Source organism: Lissotriton vulgaris, chromosome 7 (assembly GCF_964263255.1).
Source record: "Lissotriton vulgaris chromosome 7, aLisVul1.2, whole genome shotgun sequence".
Taxonomy (NCBI): Eukaryota; Metazoa; Chordata; class Amphibia; order Caudata; family Salamandridae; genus Lissotriton; species Lissotriton vulgaris.
Window position 1 is genome coordinate 252,998,958 of NC_141695.1, and position 19,061 is coordinate 253,018,018.

The following is a 19,061-nucleotide window of genomic DNA, read 5'->3' on the forward strand; positions in this document are numbered from 1 at the left end:
ACAATCCTGCTGACAACACAGGCACCCTTGCAGTGAGGTGCAAGGTTGCCTGCATGGGCTCAATCCTGCCAAAATGGTACCAGTGCTAGGGGAAACAACAGGAATGCACCTTATTAGATAAATATGGTGCATTCCTGCTCTTTCTCATTGAATTAGGCTAGCACAGCAAGCTGATTTGCTGCACTGCCCTATGTTGCTGTGCTGCCCTACTTCAAATTCTCATAAATGAAGCCCTTGATGTTGCCTCAGTTGAGCTCCCCTGAAGTTTTTGGACTCTTCATAAATGGGCCAGCCAGCACCAAGATCTTGTCCCACACCACTCGCAAATGTGAAGTTTCGGCAAACCCAAATCGTTGTGCCACAGCAAACATCATCAACACCCGCCAGTACAATATCTGAACTTCACACTACATCATCAACAGCTCGCAGTGACCACCAACACAGAGTTCCAACAAAGACAGTCCAGAATGCCTGTCAATACCTTCACAATACAGAGACTGTCATCTGGAACGCCTGGCCCACTATTCACACAACATTGAGGTCCATTCATGGCAGTCTATCCTATTGTTGCAGTCCCTTTTCCCGCACATGGGACTCTTTGTGCTGGAATGTGAAGGCAACTCTTTCAGTAGATCTACCCTGGTCTATGTATACGACTTACAGTTCCATCGTGGTAGGCCTGAACTTGTGACTTTTACACTGTCTCACATGACCAGAAAGCAGCTAGTGGTGCTTTCAGTTTTTTAATGGTATTTTCACTTAAATCGTAGAATTGCATAACTCTGGTTCTACTGATTGGATTTTTGTTATTTTTTTTCAAATAGTGCATTACATATTTCCTAGATATTTAAATTGGTTTGGGATTTTTCTTGCTATGTTTTTACTTCATTACATTTTGAGGTGTTTGCTACCAGAGGGTTAAACATGGATTGATTGGGAGTTTGCTTTAGCTTTAGAGGGAGATTGTGGTTTCTGCTTGAGTAGGTATCCATCCCTCTAAATCAGTAACTCAATATCCAACATTGTTCTTGTGGCTTGCCATTGAATTTGTTTGGAAGTCCCTTTAACATCATCATAATCAGGGCATTGAGCTGTGCACTCTCTTTTCTTGAGCTGCCTTGATATACACAGTGGATCTTTGCCATGCCTAGGTAATATTCCACAATGTTATGCTAGGCATGGGTCTGCTTGTCAAACATCCGAGGGAGACATTTTTAAGTGGTCTAATTTGACAGTGAGTTGCACCATCCCACAAATATCCCACCTCAGAGTAGCCTTCACTTTAGATAAATTGATATTTATAGAGTTATAGATAACACCATGTGGAGACAATCACATGTGAGGCCATATGACATTTGAAAGGGGATTGTAGGGTGGGTTGATTGAGAGAAGACTGGAGGAGTGTGGGGTACTCTACAGAGGTACTTATACCATGAGGGCTGTATAGAAGTGAATCCTAGATAGTCAGAACAATCACCTCTGGTTGATTACGTAGTGACTGGGAACTAAATGTACACAAACATGGTTACTGTGTAGTAGAACAGTGCCTCTTCCTCATTCCCTTCCTCCTGTACTTGGCCAGCTTCTGCTCCCTCCCTTGTTCTTGGGTAGTGTTGTCCACTGGGAAATGCTTTTTTAAGAATGATTGTGGTTTTTCCTCGGATTGGCTATCATCCTACACTTGTAGGTGGTTCCGCATGATCATCTGTCACAATTGCCCTTGTACGAGAAAGAAGATGAAGGAAGTTGAAATACCTTCCAGTGACCAATTTCTAAAAACTACTTGAATAAAGAAATCTATAACAAATGTTAAATAGAGTTCATGTCTACAAACTACTTGAATAAAAAATTACATTAAATATTGTTAGTATATTCAGTACTAAAATAAATAAATGTAGATAAAGGTCGATTGTTGCGTAGACTTATTACATATTTTCGATGTCAACTCACCAGCTCCAGTCATTGAGATTTCCTTTCTGGATAGCATTCTTGATGTCAGCTGCTGAACCAGTGTCTTTGTAGCTAGTGCTGAAATGGTATTTCCTGATGCTGAAGCTATTGAGAGAAAATAGCTTACACATTAGAGAAATGAACATGAATAGAAAACAATAATTGCCAAAAAATGATTTACCATGTATACGAATATGTAAAGCAGCATGTGGTTGTTGTTAAAGTATTAATGATAAGCTGTAGAATTAAAAATCAGCTTTTCCCACACTTACCTGAATGACTAATGACATTGTACCTACTCATCTCCACCATCTGTGTGCTCTAACATTCCATTGTGGTTTTCTTTGCAGTGCTAGGAGTAATAGTAGATGTAACAAGTGCTGGATGGGACTACAACACAAGGCCTTAAAAGTGAGATAAGAAAATGCATGAGTATATTTTGGTTAAAAATCTGAAATCTAAAAGTTTGATTTCATTACAATATTAGTCAGAAAAAAACACAAGTTATATAATGGTGTTAATGTCTAGGAAACAACGTTCTAGAAATACCCTACTGAGTGGTAATGAGATTGTTTACATAAGGCATATGTGTATGTAGTGTCATGTGGTCACATTTGACTTGAGCGAGAACACCATCACCTTAAATTTACATATTTACTTGAACACTGTGCATTGACCTTCGACACACATTTCATTGTGTGCCTGTGCAGGATACTGTTTTCTGAACTGGCCTTGAATATACTTCCATTTCATAGGCATAATATCAACTACCTTCAATATTCTGTATGATGGTTAAGTTCCTTATGTGAAATGATGTCTTTTATTTTGATCCACTCAACAACATAGCTATCATAATAGAAAAAAACAATGGCGGACTGACTTGGGCTTTGACATGGCAGCATGGATGAGGTTTATTATGTTAGCAGTATCACTTCCTTGTTTAGTTAGAGGAGCATTTTGCTGACACTGCAATGCTGTGTATTATGTGGGGGCAAAGCTTCTCATAGAATTCTTTAAACACCTCCCGGGTTTTAACTTTTTGAGTGCCATCCTGAGCCTTCATGTGTGTGATTTGGTTGCTTATATTGTTGAACTTGAGTGTGTTGACAGGTTCTTTACCCGCTCTGTAATGGAAAAGAAAATGTTTTGACCTTTGGGAATGAACAAAAAGATAAGTTATTTTGCTAACAATGGAACTATATGTGTACTTTAGTGGCTTAATTTCCTTCATTCGGTACTTGTTGCTAGAGTGTCTGAAAGCTTTCTCCTTACTTTGTACTTCAACACCTAGGAATTGTAAGGATTATTTGATGGCACAGTTCTTTTTTGCCATAAGCTAAATGATTTAGCTTCTCAGGACACACTGAAATGTTAGTGCTCAATTTCTTTACTTAACTCTTCAAGGTCTGTTTCATTATCTAAATGTCTGAATGTAACTGCCACATTCAATGTTCCCCTCCATTTGAATGGATTAGAATAGATACTGAAATGGCATCATGGTCCGAGACAAGAATGAGGTGAATCTTTGGATCAGGAATAAATTTGAGGAGTGAGTTGTCTAACAAGAGATAATGAATGTGAGGAACGCTTGAGTGGAGATGAGAGAAGAAGATAACATCATTCCTTTTGGATTATGTAATCTCTATGCAACTAGGAGACAGTGGCTTGAGCTTAAGTTGATCATAGCTTGGGGGTCCTGGCGTTTCTGAAATTGAAGGCGGAGTTACTCTCCAAAGTTGGATTCATTGGCAGGTCAAAGTCACCATCTTAAAACTATTTTCGACTCTTGTAGAACATCATTTAATTTTTTGCTGAGAGAGAGCCAGACTACTGGGTTGTTAATGTTGGAAGCATATACGTTCATCACATATAAATTGTGTTTGATGTTGTTTAACCCAGAGAGAAGCAATGTTCCATTGGAATCATGTTCTGATGCAATAACTGTTAAGCCAGACTTTCTGGATAAAAGGGTAAGCACCCTTTTCTTTCTGCCATGAGCTTTGGAGCAAGTAATGTAAAAAACCATACGTTTCCTCATCAATAGGGCATCTTTAAAGACCACCTTTGTTTCTTGGATGAGTACTATATCACCCGCTAAATCTTGGCAATAATCAACGATTTTGGATCTCTTTATGGGGTGATCTAGGTCCGTGGCATTTAGGGAGATTATATTTAAGGATGACATCGGTAAGCGTGCTGTATTGCTAAAAGGCTATTAAGATGATGGAGCCATGAAGTAGAGGCCGTATCAGAGGTTGTGTAGATCAGGATGTGGAGCTCTTGTAGTAAGATAATTCCACTTAGACTGGGGAATAGGAAAGAGTAGGGGGAACAACAGAAAACCTTGTGAGACCATGCAGTTTATGGGTTAGCTCTATCTCTGCTAAGGTCTCTACCCACCTGGAAAAATCTGTAAGAGACAAATGCATGGGGGGTAGAGTAGAGTAGAGCACGAAAAAGCCGCAATAACCAGCAGTGCACGCTGGCCAGCCAGATATGATAAGCATGAGTGGCAAAAAACACTGTGTGTTGATAGGGGGAATGTAACACTGTTTTGGTATTGCCTTTCTATTAAAGAACAACAAGGTCTTGTAATTGGAAGTAGAAGACACCTACATTGAAACCTGTATGTTAGAAATGGGATCTCTGGTTGACTAAGGCTTGCGCCAAAGCCAGGTAGAGACTACAACTCTAGTCAGGGCAAGGGAGTTACACGCCAAAGATAACCCCTGCTCACCCCCTTGGTAGCTTGCAACAAGCCCTCAGGCATATCCCGGAGGCATTGTGTAAAGCATTTGTGCATGCACACAGCAACAACATAACAGGCACACCACAAAAGGAACGCCACACAAGGTTATATCAAAAATAGCCTTTGTATTCTCATAACACATTAAAATAGTAATCACATAATATGAATGTCTGACTAATTATCGACAAACATAATATCGATACACCAAAATATCGCAACACTAATATCGAGGGACAAAATATCGGGATGCTATCTTTAAAAAGGTAAGTACCAAAATATCGGAAAAAAAATATCGAATGTAAAAAATATAGTTTTTTGTACAATATCGTTATATTTTAATTAAATAAAAATATTATATTAACAAAATAATAATTATTAATGTAATAAACATGTTTAAACATTTAATATTTTATAAAATATTAACAAATAATGTAAAAAAAGTATTAATAAATATATAATACACCGTATATTTTTCATGAATAATAAGTCTAAATTAATTATTTTAATAACTTATAAATATATAAAAATATATTATATATATAAATGTATATACATACAATAGTATTATAAATTACAATTAATAACATAACATTAAAAAAATACATACATTAAATATATATAAATAATTGTATAAACATAATTTAATTTTATAAATAACAATTAATAACAACATAAAAGTAATAATAATAAAATGATAAACATAGATAGCGTATGAGTACAAATTACTATTCAACTCCAGAGAGCGCAACAGTAGGGAAAGTGTTGGATAGCGTAGGGGTTAAAAATACTATTCCCACTCCAGAGAGTGCAACAGTAGGGAAAGTGTTGGATAGCGTAGGGGTAAAAATTACTATTCCCACTCCAGAGAGTGCAACAGTAGGGAAAGTGGTGGATAGCGTAGGGGTAAAAATTACTATTCCAACTCCAGAGAGTGCAACAGTAGGGAAAGTGTTGGATAGCCTAGGGGTAAAAATGACTATTCCCACTCCAGAGAGTGCAACAGTAGGGAAAGTGTTGGATAGCGTAGGGGTAAAATTTTCTATTCCCACTCCAGAGAGTGCAACAGTAGGGAAAGTGTTGGATAGCGTAGGGGTTAAAATTACTATTCCCACTCCAGAGAGTGGAACAGTAGGGAAAGTGTTGGATAGCGTAGGGGTAAAATTTACTATTCCCACTCCAGAGAGTGCAACAGTAGGGAAAGTGTTGGATAGCGTAGGGGTAAAAATTACTATTCCCACTCCAGAGAGTGCAACAGTAGGGAAAGTGTTGGATAGCGTAGGGCTAAAAACGTACTATTCCTACTCCATAGAGGGCAACAGTAGGGAAAGTGTTGGATAGCGTAGGGGTTAAAATTACTATTCCCACTCCAGAGAGTGCAACAGTAGGGAAAGTGTTGGATAGCGTAGGGGTAAAATTTACTATTCCCACTCCAGAGAGTGCAACAGTAGGGAAAGTGTTGGATAGTGTAGGGGTAAAAATTACTATTCCCACTCCAGAGAGTGCAACAGTAGGGAAAGTGTTGGATAGCGTAGGGGTAAAAATGACTATTCCTACTCCAGAGAGTGCAACAGTAGGGAAAGTGTTGGATAGCGTAGGGGTAAAAATTACTATTCCCACTCCAGAGAGTGCAACAGTAGGGAAAGTGTTGGATAGCGTAGGGGTAAAAATTACTATTCCCACTCCAGAGAGTGCAACAGTAGGGAAAGTGTTGGATAGCGTAGGGGTAAAATTTACTATTCCCACTCCAGAGAGTGCAACAGTAGGGAGAGTGTTGGATAGCGTAGGGGTAAAAATTACTATTCCCACTCCAGAGAGTGCAACAGTAGGGAAAGTGTTGGATAGCGTCGGAGTTTAAATAACATACTTATAAATAAAAAATAACATTAATTAATCAAAATATAAAATATTACATAAATAATTACCAATTAATTAAAAATAATTACCAATTAATTAAAACTATTTAATAGTTCCTACAAATTAATACTTAATTTAACATAATTAAACTACTTCCCATCCTATTCCCCTATAAATCCACAACCCCCTACATAACATATTTATCAATTAATCTATTAATTACAAATTATTAACAATTAATTAAAATGAATTACCAATTAATTAAATTTAATTATTCATTCCTACTAAATATTACTTATTTTAACATAATTACATTACTTCCCACACTACTCCCCTATAAACCCACAACCCGCTACATAACATATTTATCAATTAATCTATTAATTAAAAATTAATACCAAATAATTAAAATTAATTACAAATTAATTAAAATTAATTACCAATTAATTAAATTTAATTATTTATTCCTACTAATTAATAATTATTTTAATATAATTAAATTACTTCCCACCCTATTCCCCTATTAACCCACAACCCGCTATATAACACATTTATCAATTAATCTATTAATTAAAAATAATACCAAATAATTAAAATTAATTACCAATTAAATAAAATTAATTAATCATTCCTACTATTTAATACTTATTTTAACATAATTAAATTACTTCCCACCCTATTCCCCTATAAACCCACAACCCGCTACTGAACTAAAATGCTAAATTTAATTAAATTACATAAATAAATACTTAAAAATATAATATATACATTATAATATACAAAACAATTATTAGAAAATCGATATTACTAACATCGAAAATATTTACATCGATATTACTACACATCGATATATTTAACTTCGATATTACTGATATTGATATTAAATAGTGTCAATATTACTTACCTTCGATATTATGTTACATCGATATTTAAATTTCGATATATTTGTATATCGATATTTAAATTTCGATATTATGTCTGTGTACCACATAATATACATTGTGCCACCTGGCATTAGTTATTATCTACAAGGGATTATATACACCTGACAGTGCCAATTGGAACACTGCCAAAACTACCACAAAGTGAACGTAGTACATGTAGGACATATCATAAACGTACAATCAGTAATCACTGGCAAGCACAGGACTCAGCATCATCCTGTAACATACACCATATCGTGCACAGTATCACATTTAGGCGTGAATTACATTCTGCGCCAACGCATTAGACAATACCCTCACCAGCATAAGTATATTATGCAGTAGCACATAAACAGAACTCTTAGATTAGGGAATAACCTGCTAAACCTAACTCAATCTAGGAAAATAACTCACAGTAGAGAATAATCTCACTAGCATAAACCACAGCATGAAAAGAACCTCACACATAAACCACAGTTAGAGGGATAAAACATGGGGCCACATTAGGATGGCGGGCGGGCTTTGCCCGCCCGCCATCCTATCGGAAATCGGGACCACCCGCCCTAAGGGCGGGGGTCCCGCACGCAGCATTAGGATGTGCCCGCCACTGTGGCGGGCACATCCTGTATTTTTAGTATTGTGGCGGGCGGAGCTCTGTGCTCCGCCCGCCACAATACTAAAAATGCTGTGCAGCATTTACATAATCAAAGCGGCAGGCACCGCGCGGTGCCTACCCCTTTGATTATGTAAATGCAGGGGGGTACCACAGGTACCCCCCCGTGTGCCACCCCCCTTTGGCCTTCACTCTGGGGGCCCACAGGGGGCCCCCAGAGTGAACACCGCATGCCTTTGTAAAATGCCCATTGTAATAATGCGGGCGGTGTCTGACAGACACCGCCTGCATGTTACTCGTTTTCCGCCCCGGCCGCAAGGATGGTGGGCGGATTTCCCCCGCCAGGCTGGCGGTGGCTACTGCCAGCCTGGCGGGGGCAATCCGCCCGCCATCCTAATGGGGCCCTTAGTGCGTAAATCATAGTGTATGAATCACATTTCCTAGCACCACATAAATCACATTAGAGCCTGGGGCCCTATTAACCAAACAGTCCCCTTGGCCAACTGGCCTTCTCAGGGGCTCAAATGCCCTATGTCCAACAAAGTCAGGGCGGCTGCCAATGCAGCAGAATTTGCAGTGCGCAATTGCGCTAGGGCAGAGGAGTGTACCTCACTCCTATTCTCATTCCCCAAGCCCCTAAAAGAATTGTTGGCCTAAACGTAGAAGCTGATGCTAACTGCCGTGCAGCTGTGAAGAATTGTAAGCCTGGTCACTCACAGTGCCCTTGGAACAAAGGCGCAAAAGTGTTTCAGCTGCCTGGGTTGGTGGGGTGCAGCTAGGAATAAACTACATGAAGGGGCCCTGGCATCTTTGTGCCTCTCCAGACCCACCGGGCTTCTCTAAATTAAATTACCCCCTCATTGCAGCTGCACTCTGTAAGCAGGGCAGCTAAGATAACCAAAGTTAAGGGGCCCAGGCACCTCTGTGCCCTCGGGCCCTACTGGGTCGCTTTAAACAAATGTGCCCCAAGATTTGAGCAACCCGCTGCCAGGCGGGCTGCTCAGAAGATAGGCACAGGCACTTGTGCCTCCATTCCGCCTCCCCCCCAGCCATCTCCACTAACCGGGCTCTCTCGACTGGGGGTAAGTATCCTGTCTCTCTCCTCCAGTCTCCGGTCTCCAGTTGTTCCCTTTCCTGGGTCGGGACTTCCCTCTTGAGAGTCGCAGGGCTCTCCTAGCTAATGGGAGTCCCGCCTGGCCACAGACATTCACTCGGTCGCCTGTCCCCTTAACCGGGCCCCCTCCTGGAATCAGGGACTTTGCTATGGAGTCTGCCAGGCACCGTCTGGCCCTTCCTCTTTCTCGTCGCTACTCCGCCCAGAGTCAGTCTGCTCGCCTGACTTCCGGGTTGCTCTGCGGCGGCCGGAGGCACATTTCCTCGGTGGCTGCAATAGGGGTTAGGCTTCCGTTTAAACAGACCCATGCGGGGTGGGATCCCACTAACAGGCACTATTATGCGAGTTGGGCAGCCGCTGCTTTAAAATCGCAAGCTGGGTGGGCACCCGCCAATCTCGTTCCATAAAGCAAGGTAGGCTCCCTCTAAGCAGGCCAAATGGGGGGTGGGCTCCCGGTTTTTTAGGCATCACAGGGGAATCCCTCAAGCTGGGATTCCCTCCATAAGGACGAGCAGCTCACCGCTGCCCAGCCCTTGCGCTTCTTTTCCTTGGCATAAGTGGAATAAAGTGCTTCCAGGGTGCGAGGGCTATACAGAAGTCCTTAGAGGATAAAAAGCAGCAAAAGGTCCCTCGGCAAAGCTGGCCCAGGGAGGCAAGCCCTCATGGGGGTTCCTCCTGGGCCCCAGCAGCCGCACATCCCAGTAGGATCAGGACCAGCACCAGAGTACAGAACTGAACCTTTTCATGGGGTCACAGCCACTATATGTATGCCACATAATCCTTTGTCTGTAGTGCAGGGCACTTGGGAACCAGATGCAACTTGTTCAGGGTGGATTTGGAGCATTTTGTTTTACCAGCCCCTCTTCCCCTTTGTCAGGTGGGGGCTTGGTGATCAGACACACCACACGGGCAGTAGCCAGCATTTTATAGGGCAGGCACACTTCTAATCAGAGTCAGGGGATTACTCTTCCCAATACTCCCAGCACAGAGATCCTATTCAGCCCAGTGCTGACTCAACCTGCCACTCCTGGAGCCACACACACCTTCCAGCCCCTGTCAATCACAAGCAAGACATGCAATTCACCTCAGGCAGGTAGACACATAGCACACAGAAATGGCAACTTCTAAAAGTGGCATTTCTCCCCTAGTCATAATAAATCTGCTCCCACCATTGGCCAGCATTTATTCTCACAATTTCATACATACTAGACTTGACCACGCTGGTCCTCCCATACCATGAATTCCCACTAACGCACACTGATCAGGGAATCCCCAATGTATTCCTGTGGGAGGGCAGGCCAATCTCAATATTGTACACAGAGAGTGCATGCACTTTACACTGGACCACAGTGCTAAAGTGCCCAGAGGCCTACAACCACCAACACCAGGTTACAGAAAAACACTAGGAGAATGCAAAAAGTTCCGGGGTGAACCTGCCAAAAGGGTCAAGTCCAACACTATAATAATAATAATAATACTGAATTTTGTAAAGCGCATGCAGCTACCTCAACCGGAGGCGTCCCGACGCTATGTGAGCAGCAGAGTATAGTGGTAAATGGTGTTGATAGGTCAAACCTTATGGGTGAAAAGCCAGGTCTTCAGTAGCTTCCTGAAACCCGTTTCTGATGTTGCCAACTGTATACCAGGCGGCAGAGTATTCCACAGCTTAGCTGTGCTGGCCGAGAAGGTTATGCCTCCCAAATGCACCCTTCTAACTCGCAAAACGCGTAGCTGAAGCAAGGAGTTGGAGCGTAGGAGTCTCGCCTGAGAGTACCTAGGAAGTTGAGCTTTTAAATAATTGGGCAGGTCCCATGTAGAGCTCTGAAGGCCAAGGTTAGAGCCTTGAATTTTATTCTGCTTGCCACTGGGAGCCATTGCAGCGTGCGCAAATGCGGAGAGACATGCTGTTTATATGAGATATGTTTTATCAGCCTCATTTTACACAGTTTGCAGCCGTTGGATCAGGTATTTAGGAAGGCCCAGGTAGAGACCATTCGCATAATTCAGCCTTGAGGTGACCGTAGCATGGATTACCATTTTACGGCATCCCTCTGGTAGAAGCAGAAGAAACTTTTGCAGATTCCTCAATTTGCTTAAACACCCTCCTACGACCTGCTGGATGTGGGGAAAGAAAGACAGACTGTCATCCCATTTCACCCCCAAATTTTTTACCTTTGTGCTGGGGAGAGGCACCGGACCCATCTCAGAAAGCTACCATAACTCCGAAAAAATCTCACCTCCGTTTTGCCCGCGTTCAATTTAAATTTATTCGTATTCATCCAGCTGGCTACATCACGAAGGCACCCCTTGAATTTAGCGAACTCTGCCTCTGACACCTCTGAGTACGGGAAGACAAGCTGGGTGTCGTCGGCATATGAAATTGCAGTGACTCCCCAGTTTGCAATCAGAGTAAAAAGTGGGACTAGATAGATATTAAAAAGCAGCAGGCTGAGTGCCGATCCTTGTGGGACCCCACAGCCCAGTTGCTTAGGTTTGGAGGAAAAATAACCCAGTGCCACCCTCTGTGATCTGTTAGACAGATAAGAGTGTAGCCACCGAAGTGCTTTATCCTGAAGGCCAATCACCTCCAGCCGCTGTAAGAGTCTGCCGTGGTCGACCGTATCAAAAGCGGCCGATAGATCCAGGAGCACCAACATAGCACATGCCCCTGAATCTAGAGACCACCTGACTGACTCTGCCACCTCTATCAGGGCGGTCTCGGTACTAAAGCCAGACCTAAAACCTGATTGGGTTTCGTGCAGGATCTTATTATCCTCCGTGAACCTGTTTAGTTGACGCTGAATCAGTTTTTCCATCATTTTGCCTGGTGCAGCCAATAAAGAGATTGGGCATGGATTGCTGAAATCCACAGGCTCCCTGTTGTTTTTTTTTCTTCAGAGTAAGGAGTGTAGCGTGTTTCCAACATTCAGGGAACACCCCCACGGAAATGGACATATTCCAAATATGCCAAAGATTGGGCCCGATTTAATCCACCATCATGCTCCACAGATTCGGTGGACAAGGGTCATCTGGCGACCCTGCTTTAAAGTTTACATCTCTTTATTTCCTGTAGAGCCTCTGAAAGCGAGATCGGGTGGAATTGGTTTAGGGTCACGCGAGTTACGCTAACTTTCGCCGCATCCGCCATTACAGTAGGACTAGACCGGGAGAAAGTACCATACACTTTCTTGATTTTATCATCAAAGAAATCCGAAATATTTTCACAGAGAGACTCAGAAGGGACAACCTCTGTATCAATACTTCTGGGTTTAAAAAAGGACTGCACTATTTTAAAAACTTCTTCACTGGAATGTTCAGCTTTTTGGATGGAGGTGCCCATGAAAAGTTTTTTTGCCTTTTTTATTGATTTTTGAAGCTTGCGGATGGCTGTCCTATAGCAAACCTTTTCAGCTTCGCAATAGTTTACCCTCCACGTTCGCTTCAACCTCTTACAGGCAGACTTTTCTGCCCTCAGCTCCGTTGAAAACCAGGGGGCCGAGGGGGATTCCCTACGTGACATTGCACGTTTAGCTGGGGCAATGGTCTCCACCATATCGCCTATCCATTGATTCATAGCCTTTGCATCAGCGTTAGGGTCTGAAGTCAGTGCAAGAGGATTCAGTGCCAGGGCCGGACCAATAGAATCAGGTTGAAGGTTTTTCAATTGCCTATGCAAAAAAGAGCGTCTTCGGGCATCCTGCCCCGCACCCAATAATGTAACAGCAGGGCGTGATCCGACCATAGCAGCGGCAGCAGCGTCTCAACTGTCATGTCAAATGTCATGTCCCTGATGTTGGAAAATATCAGATCGAGCGTATGGCACGCTCTTTGCGTGGGCCCAGCAATAACCATATTTAAGTTGGCCGCACTCAGAGTAGAAATTAGCTGCTCCGCCAAGGGGCAGTTAGCTCTGTCAGCATGAACATTGAAGTCCCCCACTACCATGAAATGCAGATGAAGAAGGGAGCTTTTGACAATAACATCCATAAGTTCAGCTGAACTAGCCTCAATACAATCAGGGGGTCTATCAATAACTAACCCGGCCAGTAACTGTTGAGGATTAATTTCCAAGCAAAAATGCATCCCTTCCAGCCCTGTGATCGTGGTCGGCACATAGGATGTGAGCGTGTACCTCTCTTTAAAAATAAGAGCCAACCCCCCCACCCCTTCTGTCACTTTCCCGTTTAGAAAAGCACATATTACAACCTTGAAGAACAGTTAAGGCAATGGCGGTCATGTTGTTGTCATTCAGCGAAGTTTCTGTCAGAAACATGGTGTCCCACTCCGAATCCTCCAGCAGCAGCCAGATGTCTTCTGCATGCCTAACCAGTGACCTACAGTTCAGAAGGCCTGCTCTGAAGTCACAAATAGGGGGGCCCGCAGCAGACTTTTGTATGCAAGTTGAAATGTTCTTGCAGAAAACCTTGCCGCAATGTAAACATACCTGTGGTAGGTTAGCGTTTGCTAAATCCACCCTGCCTGCCTTGCAAGGCTGTTCTATATTAAAAGCGAGTAGATCCTCCCTTGACCAGGAGATCTGCTCACTGTCCCTCTCCACAATGGCAGCGTTCCTGACACTGGCCACCTTCTGGTAGCGGACGGGCGCAGACGGGCTTGGCTTTCGTGCGCCTTGGGCGCGCCACTGGCGCGCGTCCACTGTGCGGCCGCGTGCCCATCTCCCTTTTGGGGAGGGTGCCCGGAAGTAGGTGAAAGAGGGGGAGGAGTCGCGTCCCTCCGTTCAAGTGGCACCAACAACCGTCACGGAACGGGACCGACAAAGATCCGGGTAAGGACAGGGGGGGATGTGCAAAGTTCAGCCAATATTCACACACACAAATGAATTGATCAAAGTTTCTCAAATATGTCATAGGTAATTTTTTTAATTCTTAAAATGCAGCGGTTCTTAATTCAACCAGTCTTTAGCCTGATAGCAAACACCTCTCACCACCAGCGCCTAGCTCGCGCTGCTTACACCAACGCGGCCGATAACACTGGAGCTTTTACTGGCAATGAGGGGGAGGAGTCGCGTCCCTCCGTTCAAGCGGCACCAACAGCCGTGAGGGAATGGGGACAGACAAAGATCCGGGTAAGTACGGGGGGGGATGTGCAAAGTTCAGCCAATATTCACAACACTATGTATATTTGTTTGGGTAACATATATTCACCACTCGGCCTGCATAGAAAACAGAGCAACATTAAATCCAGTACAAGCCCACTGCAACAGCAAAATTGACAACTTATGACCACCGAACAGTAAGGTATCCTACCGAAACATCCTCTCCATGTACAGACGTTACGAGTTGTGCAGATAAGTATAGACAATTAAAAGCTTTATGGGGTCATCATAGTGTGTATCCATATCTGAAAGCTACTTACGGTTCTAGGTGTAACAGAGTGTAAATACCAGGATAGGTAAATTCCTGAGATCTGGCAAAAAGACATCTATGGGTGACAATTAGTGGCTAAGAAGGGTAAGAAGGAGGAAGGCTAGGACATATGACAATAATCCTGATGACATATATGAAGGTGAAACCTTGACCTCAGGGCCAAGGCCAGCACTCTCCCCTTGAGCTCCGCCTCACTGCCGACCGTGCTAGCACTGAGCCCTTCTCCCGAGCAGGGTTCGAGCCAGAAGCCCGAACCTGTGCCTCAGGCTCGCTTGGGAGTCATCCGGTATTTCCCTTTGTTTCCACTTATTGTTTATTCCCTACTGTGATTTCTCGCCATTTCCTTTGCTGACAGCATTACTGTTGCTTTACCATCACTGTACTGTGTGTAGCTTGTTTTTCTTCCCTCACTGTACTGTTCCCGCTGCTTCTTGCGGCCCTGCCCACGACTCAGCCTGCTCTGGTCTCCCAACTTCTGCTCCATCCACCCTCCTCTACATATGGTGACTGCTACACGGTTGAGCCGCTGGCATGCTGAAGGCGCACCAATGTCTGCGCCTGCGCCTGTCCGTGACACGACAGCGACCAATGCCAGGAACCCTGTCTCACCCACAGGCCACTGTGTTCCTGGTGCGTCAGTAATCTTGTAGTATGCGAGCCTCAGTGGTACCAGGAACACAGTGGCCCGTGGGTGAGATACTGAGGTTTGCATATTACAAGATTACCGATGCACAAGGAGTTACAAGTTCCTCTTGCTCCATTCTCCCATATGGCGCCCGCCGAGACCAACTACCATACTCTGTTCACGACTCTACCACAGGTCTTTTCAGGTTCACCCCATCGATACCATTGGGTTTTTACTAATAGTGAAGCGCATACGAGCGTGTTACACAACTTGACATGGATTCTCCGATTCCCTTGTTTATTATTGAAGCTGACCAATTGTCTTGGGCTCGGCCGGGTCGGAATTATCACCGGCTGAGTGACAATCCATTGATCTATTACTCTTGAATTCAGCCCTGAGGAAGTCGTGGAAAGATTGTTCCAAATGCGGCTAGTTTTTTGTCGAAAATTAAAGATTGAACAATTTTGAAATCCACCAAGAAATCATCTCTTTATCTGTTGGCTTGCACAGTGTACTATATATGTCTACACTAAAATACTGTTATATGCAATTTTTGTGTGCCTAGGTTTATGCTCAAAATTTGTATTGTTTGGGTTGTTTCCCACCTTCCATTGTGGGGGTTACAGGGCTAAACCCCTCACCTAGTTGCACCATATAGTGACATCTTCTCTTTTAAACTATTGCGTACACTATAGCAGAGCGCTTAGGAAATCACTGGTCACTTAAAGCCCCTTCTTCTAGACTAGTATCATGAAGAAAACTCACTCAGGAACCCCAACGGACCCCTGCCCATAGCACATCTTCCACAGGGCCGCCACTGCCATCGCATCCAAACTTGGACGGACAATTAACACCTCCATCAGATCCGGCATCTGTCCAGATGACTGGAAACGGATGGAGGTGAAACCCCTCCTCAAGAAGCCAACGGCTGACTACTGGCCCATCTCTCTCTTCCCCTTCGCGGCCAAAGTCACTGAGAGACTTGTGAATGCCCAGCATACTGCCTTTTTCGAGGAGAACTCCATCCTAGACGCCTCTCAGTCTAGATGCCACAGCAACCACAGCACCAAGACCGTCCTACTCGCCGCCACTGATGACACCTGCATGCTACTAGATCAGAGACACTCTGCAGCCCTCATCCTTCTAGACCTCTCTGCAGCCTTCAACACCGTCTCACATTGCACGCTTGCAGCCAGACTCCATGAAGCGGGGATACAAAGATCTGCCCTCTACAGCAGAACCCAGAGGATTTGACCTCCTTCCTACCTCTCTAAAGGCATGGAAATCAACTGCAGAGTACCTCAGGGATCGTCACTCAGCCCCACGCTCTTCAATATCTACAAGACCCCTCTCGCCACCATCGTCAGACTGCATAGGCTCAGTATCGTATCCTACGCCAATAAAATCCAGCTCATCCTCCCACTCACAAAGAATCACGAAGACACCAGACTCTGCTTCCACGAAAAAATGAAGTACGTTTCACCTTGATGGAAGACTGCTGCTTGAAGTTGAACTCAGAGAAGACCGAGGTCATCCTTGGACCCTGAACCTCCACCTGGGACAACACCTGGTGGCCCTCTGCCCTCCGGAACCCACCCACCTTTACAGACCACGCGCAGAACCTTGGCATCATTCTTGACTCCTCTCTCTCCATGAACTGCCAGATCAAACGCCGTCGCTTCCACTAGTTTTAACTGCCTTTGCATCCTCCGCAGGACCCTCAAATGAATCCCCCTCGACTGCAGAAGAAACATCACCCACCCACTCATAACCAGCAGACTGGACTACAGCAACGCCCTCTATGCTATAATCAACAGGAATCTTCAACACAAACTCCAAACGATCCAGAACGCCACAGCCAGACTTGTCCTTGGGAAACCATATGACCCAACACCTAGGAGGCCTCCACTGGCTCCCCATCAAGAAGAGGGCCACCTTCAAACTCCTCACCCACGCCTATAAATCCCTCAACAACATCGGACTCAAATACCTCAATGAGAGCGTATCCTTACACATACCCAGGAGGAACCTCCGCTATGCTGACCTCGTCCTGGCAGAGGTCCTCTGCATCCGCAGAAACAGAACCGGCGGAAGTGCCTTCTCTTACATCACAGCCAGGACCTTTAACAGGCTCCTTGTGAGCATCAGATGCTCCTCGACCCTGCACACATTAGAAAGGACCTCAAGACCTGGCTCTTGGACTGATCCAGAGCAGCGCTCGTTACAACCCCCTGATTAATTCATTGAATGCTTTATACACCATATGACTATTATGAGTGTATTGGAGCGAACCCACACCATGTTCTGACATGGGGAAAAGCCTGGAACAGGTAGGCTTATTAGACTAAACTTGCAAGCCAATGCATAATAACTACCTTAATGACTCTGTTTGGTAATAGAGGGGACACCCTACCCCTGACTGTGGTCAAAAGTATTTAATGGGTCAGCATATTTCCAAGGTTTTAAACCATCATGGACAGAGGCTTAAAGACACTGCTCCAGAGTTCAGGAGTGGATGGAAACTATCCTAGCAGAGGAAAAGGTGATCTAAATGTCAGTCAGCCTTTGTCAAAGACCCAGAAGGCCTTTAGGATGTTTGACAGTGTCCCTTGCATAATCTTGCGAGATTATGTCTTGATGCTTTTGCCACCTAATCATTCATTATGAGAGGTCTTGGAGTGGACATGTTTCTGTGTCTAAAGGTTGGTACCCTCTGGGGTCTTTTGATCTTGAATTCTGTGGAAGAGGAAAATGTGAGGACTTCAGGAAACCATGCAATTAGGAAATTGGCTTCAGAGCTAGTTGATTTTGTTGATATCCTCCGGTAATTCAAATATACAAAGGTTATTCCTCCGGTTGCGATCTTCCTAGTCTATAAATTCTCTCTTCAATGTAGGTAAGGAACATTTGAGGCATTGTATTTGTTGTGCTTGGGCATTTGTAAAGTCTTCAAAGGTAGATAATATTGTCTCCACATTTGATAATATGATTTTCAGATCCTGAATACCCTTGTTCATCCCAGCTATCTATATTTGAAGCAGATTTGTGTTGGTCATAGTACTCTGCGCAGTGTCATGTACCGAGTATGGTATAATTGCCTTTAAGGTAAAGGAGAATTCAGGGCTCCCTTTTACTGGTGATTCTGGTATTGGGGGAGATTGCTTAATTCACTTAGGGTTCGCTTTGGATTCTATCTTCTTTATAATACCCTCTCTATTGGCCATTTTGTGACTGTGGGGGGTGTAAAATCTCCTAGAACCCGCATACCAGATTTAAACATGCTGGGCCCCCTCGTGACTTGCATTGCAGTGGATAAGCTCAATCATATGAGGGTGGGATGAGGAGGAGTCACCTCACATGGAAGGGGAGGTTGGAGGATCAATCTGCTATACGTCCACAGTTGTAACCAAAATATTTCTTGCCTAACGCCCCTCCAGACCAAAATGAACACAAGGGTATCTTGGCTTGCTATTATGGCAAAAATCCAGATGTGGTTCAAGCACTAGGCATTGGGAGAAAAGGGAGTGATGTATACAGTTCTGAATAAACTTAGATGGAGTTGTTTGTCTCCTTTTAGCGAGCACTCCTGTTAGCATTCCTGTTAACACACTTGTCATCGTGGAGTACAATATGGCAGGCTCATATGCAAGATTGTAACATTATTTAGTCTAGTATGTAGCGAAATGTGCGTTCACTTCCACCAAGCACCTCAAAATATCGCTGATATCTAACAAGTAGTCCTAAAACTCAAGGATTGCCAAGGACAAAGATGTACATGTATTAAAACACCCAAAACAATCCCATTATGGGCTCTGGTGTATTGAGTTGTCAGGTGTATAATGATAG

At 43.8% G+C, this 19,061-nt stretch overlaps 1 protein-coding gene across 1 annotated transcript in view; it reads left to right on the forward strand.

Moving 5' to 3' along the window:
• The window catches only part of LOC147701319 (putative methyltransferase DDB_G0268948), a 339,388-nt gene that overhangs the window by 13,674 nt on the left and 306,653 nt on the right, over positions 1-19,061 (forward strand). Inside the window, exon 2 of the mRNA XM_086928627.1 lies at positions 2,301-2,361. Within this exon, the coding sequence (XP_086784753.1) occupies positions 2,335-2,361 (27 nt within the window). The 5' untranslated portion in view covers positions 2,301-2,334. The remainder of the gene's footprint in view (positions 1-2,300; positions 2,362-19,061) is intronic.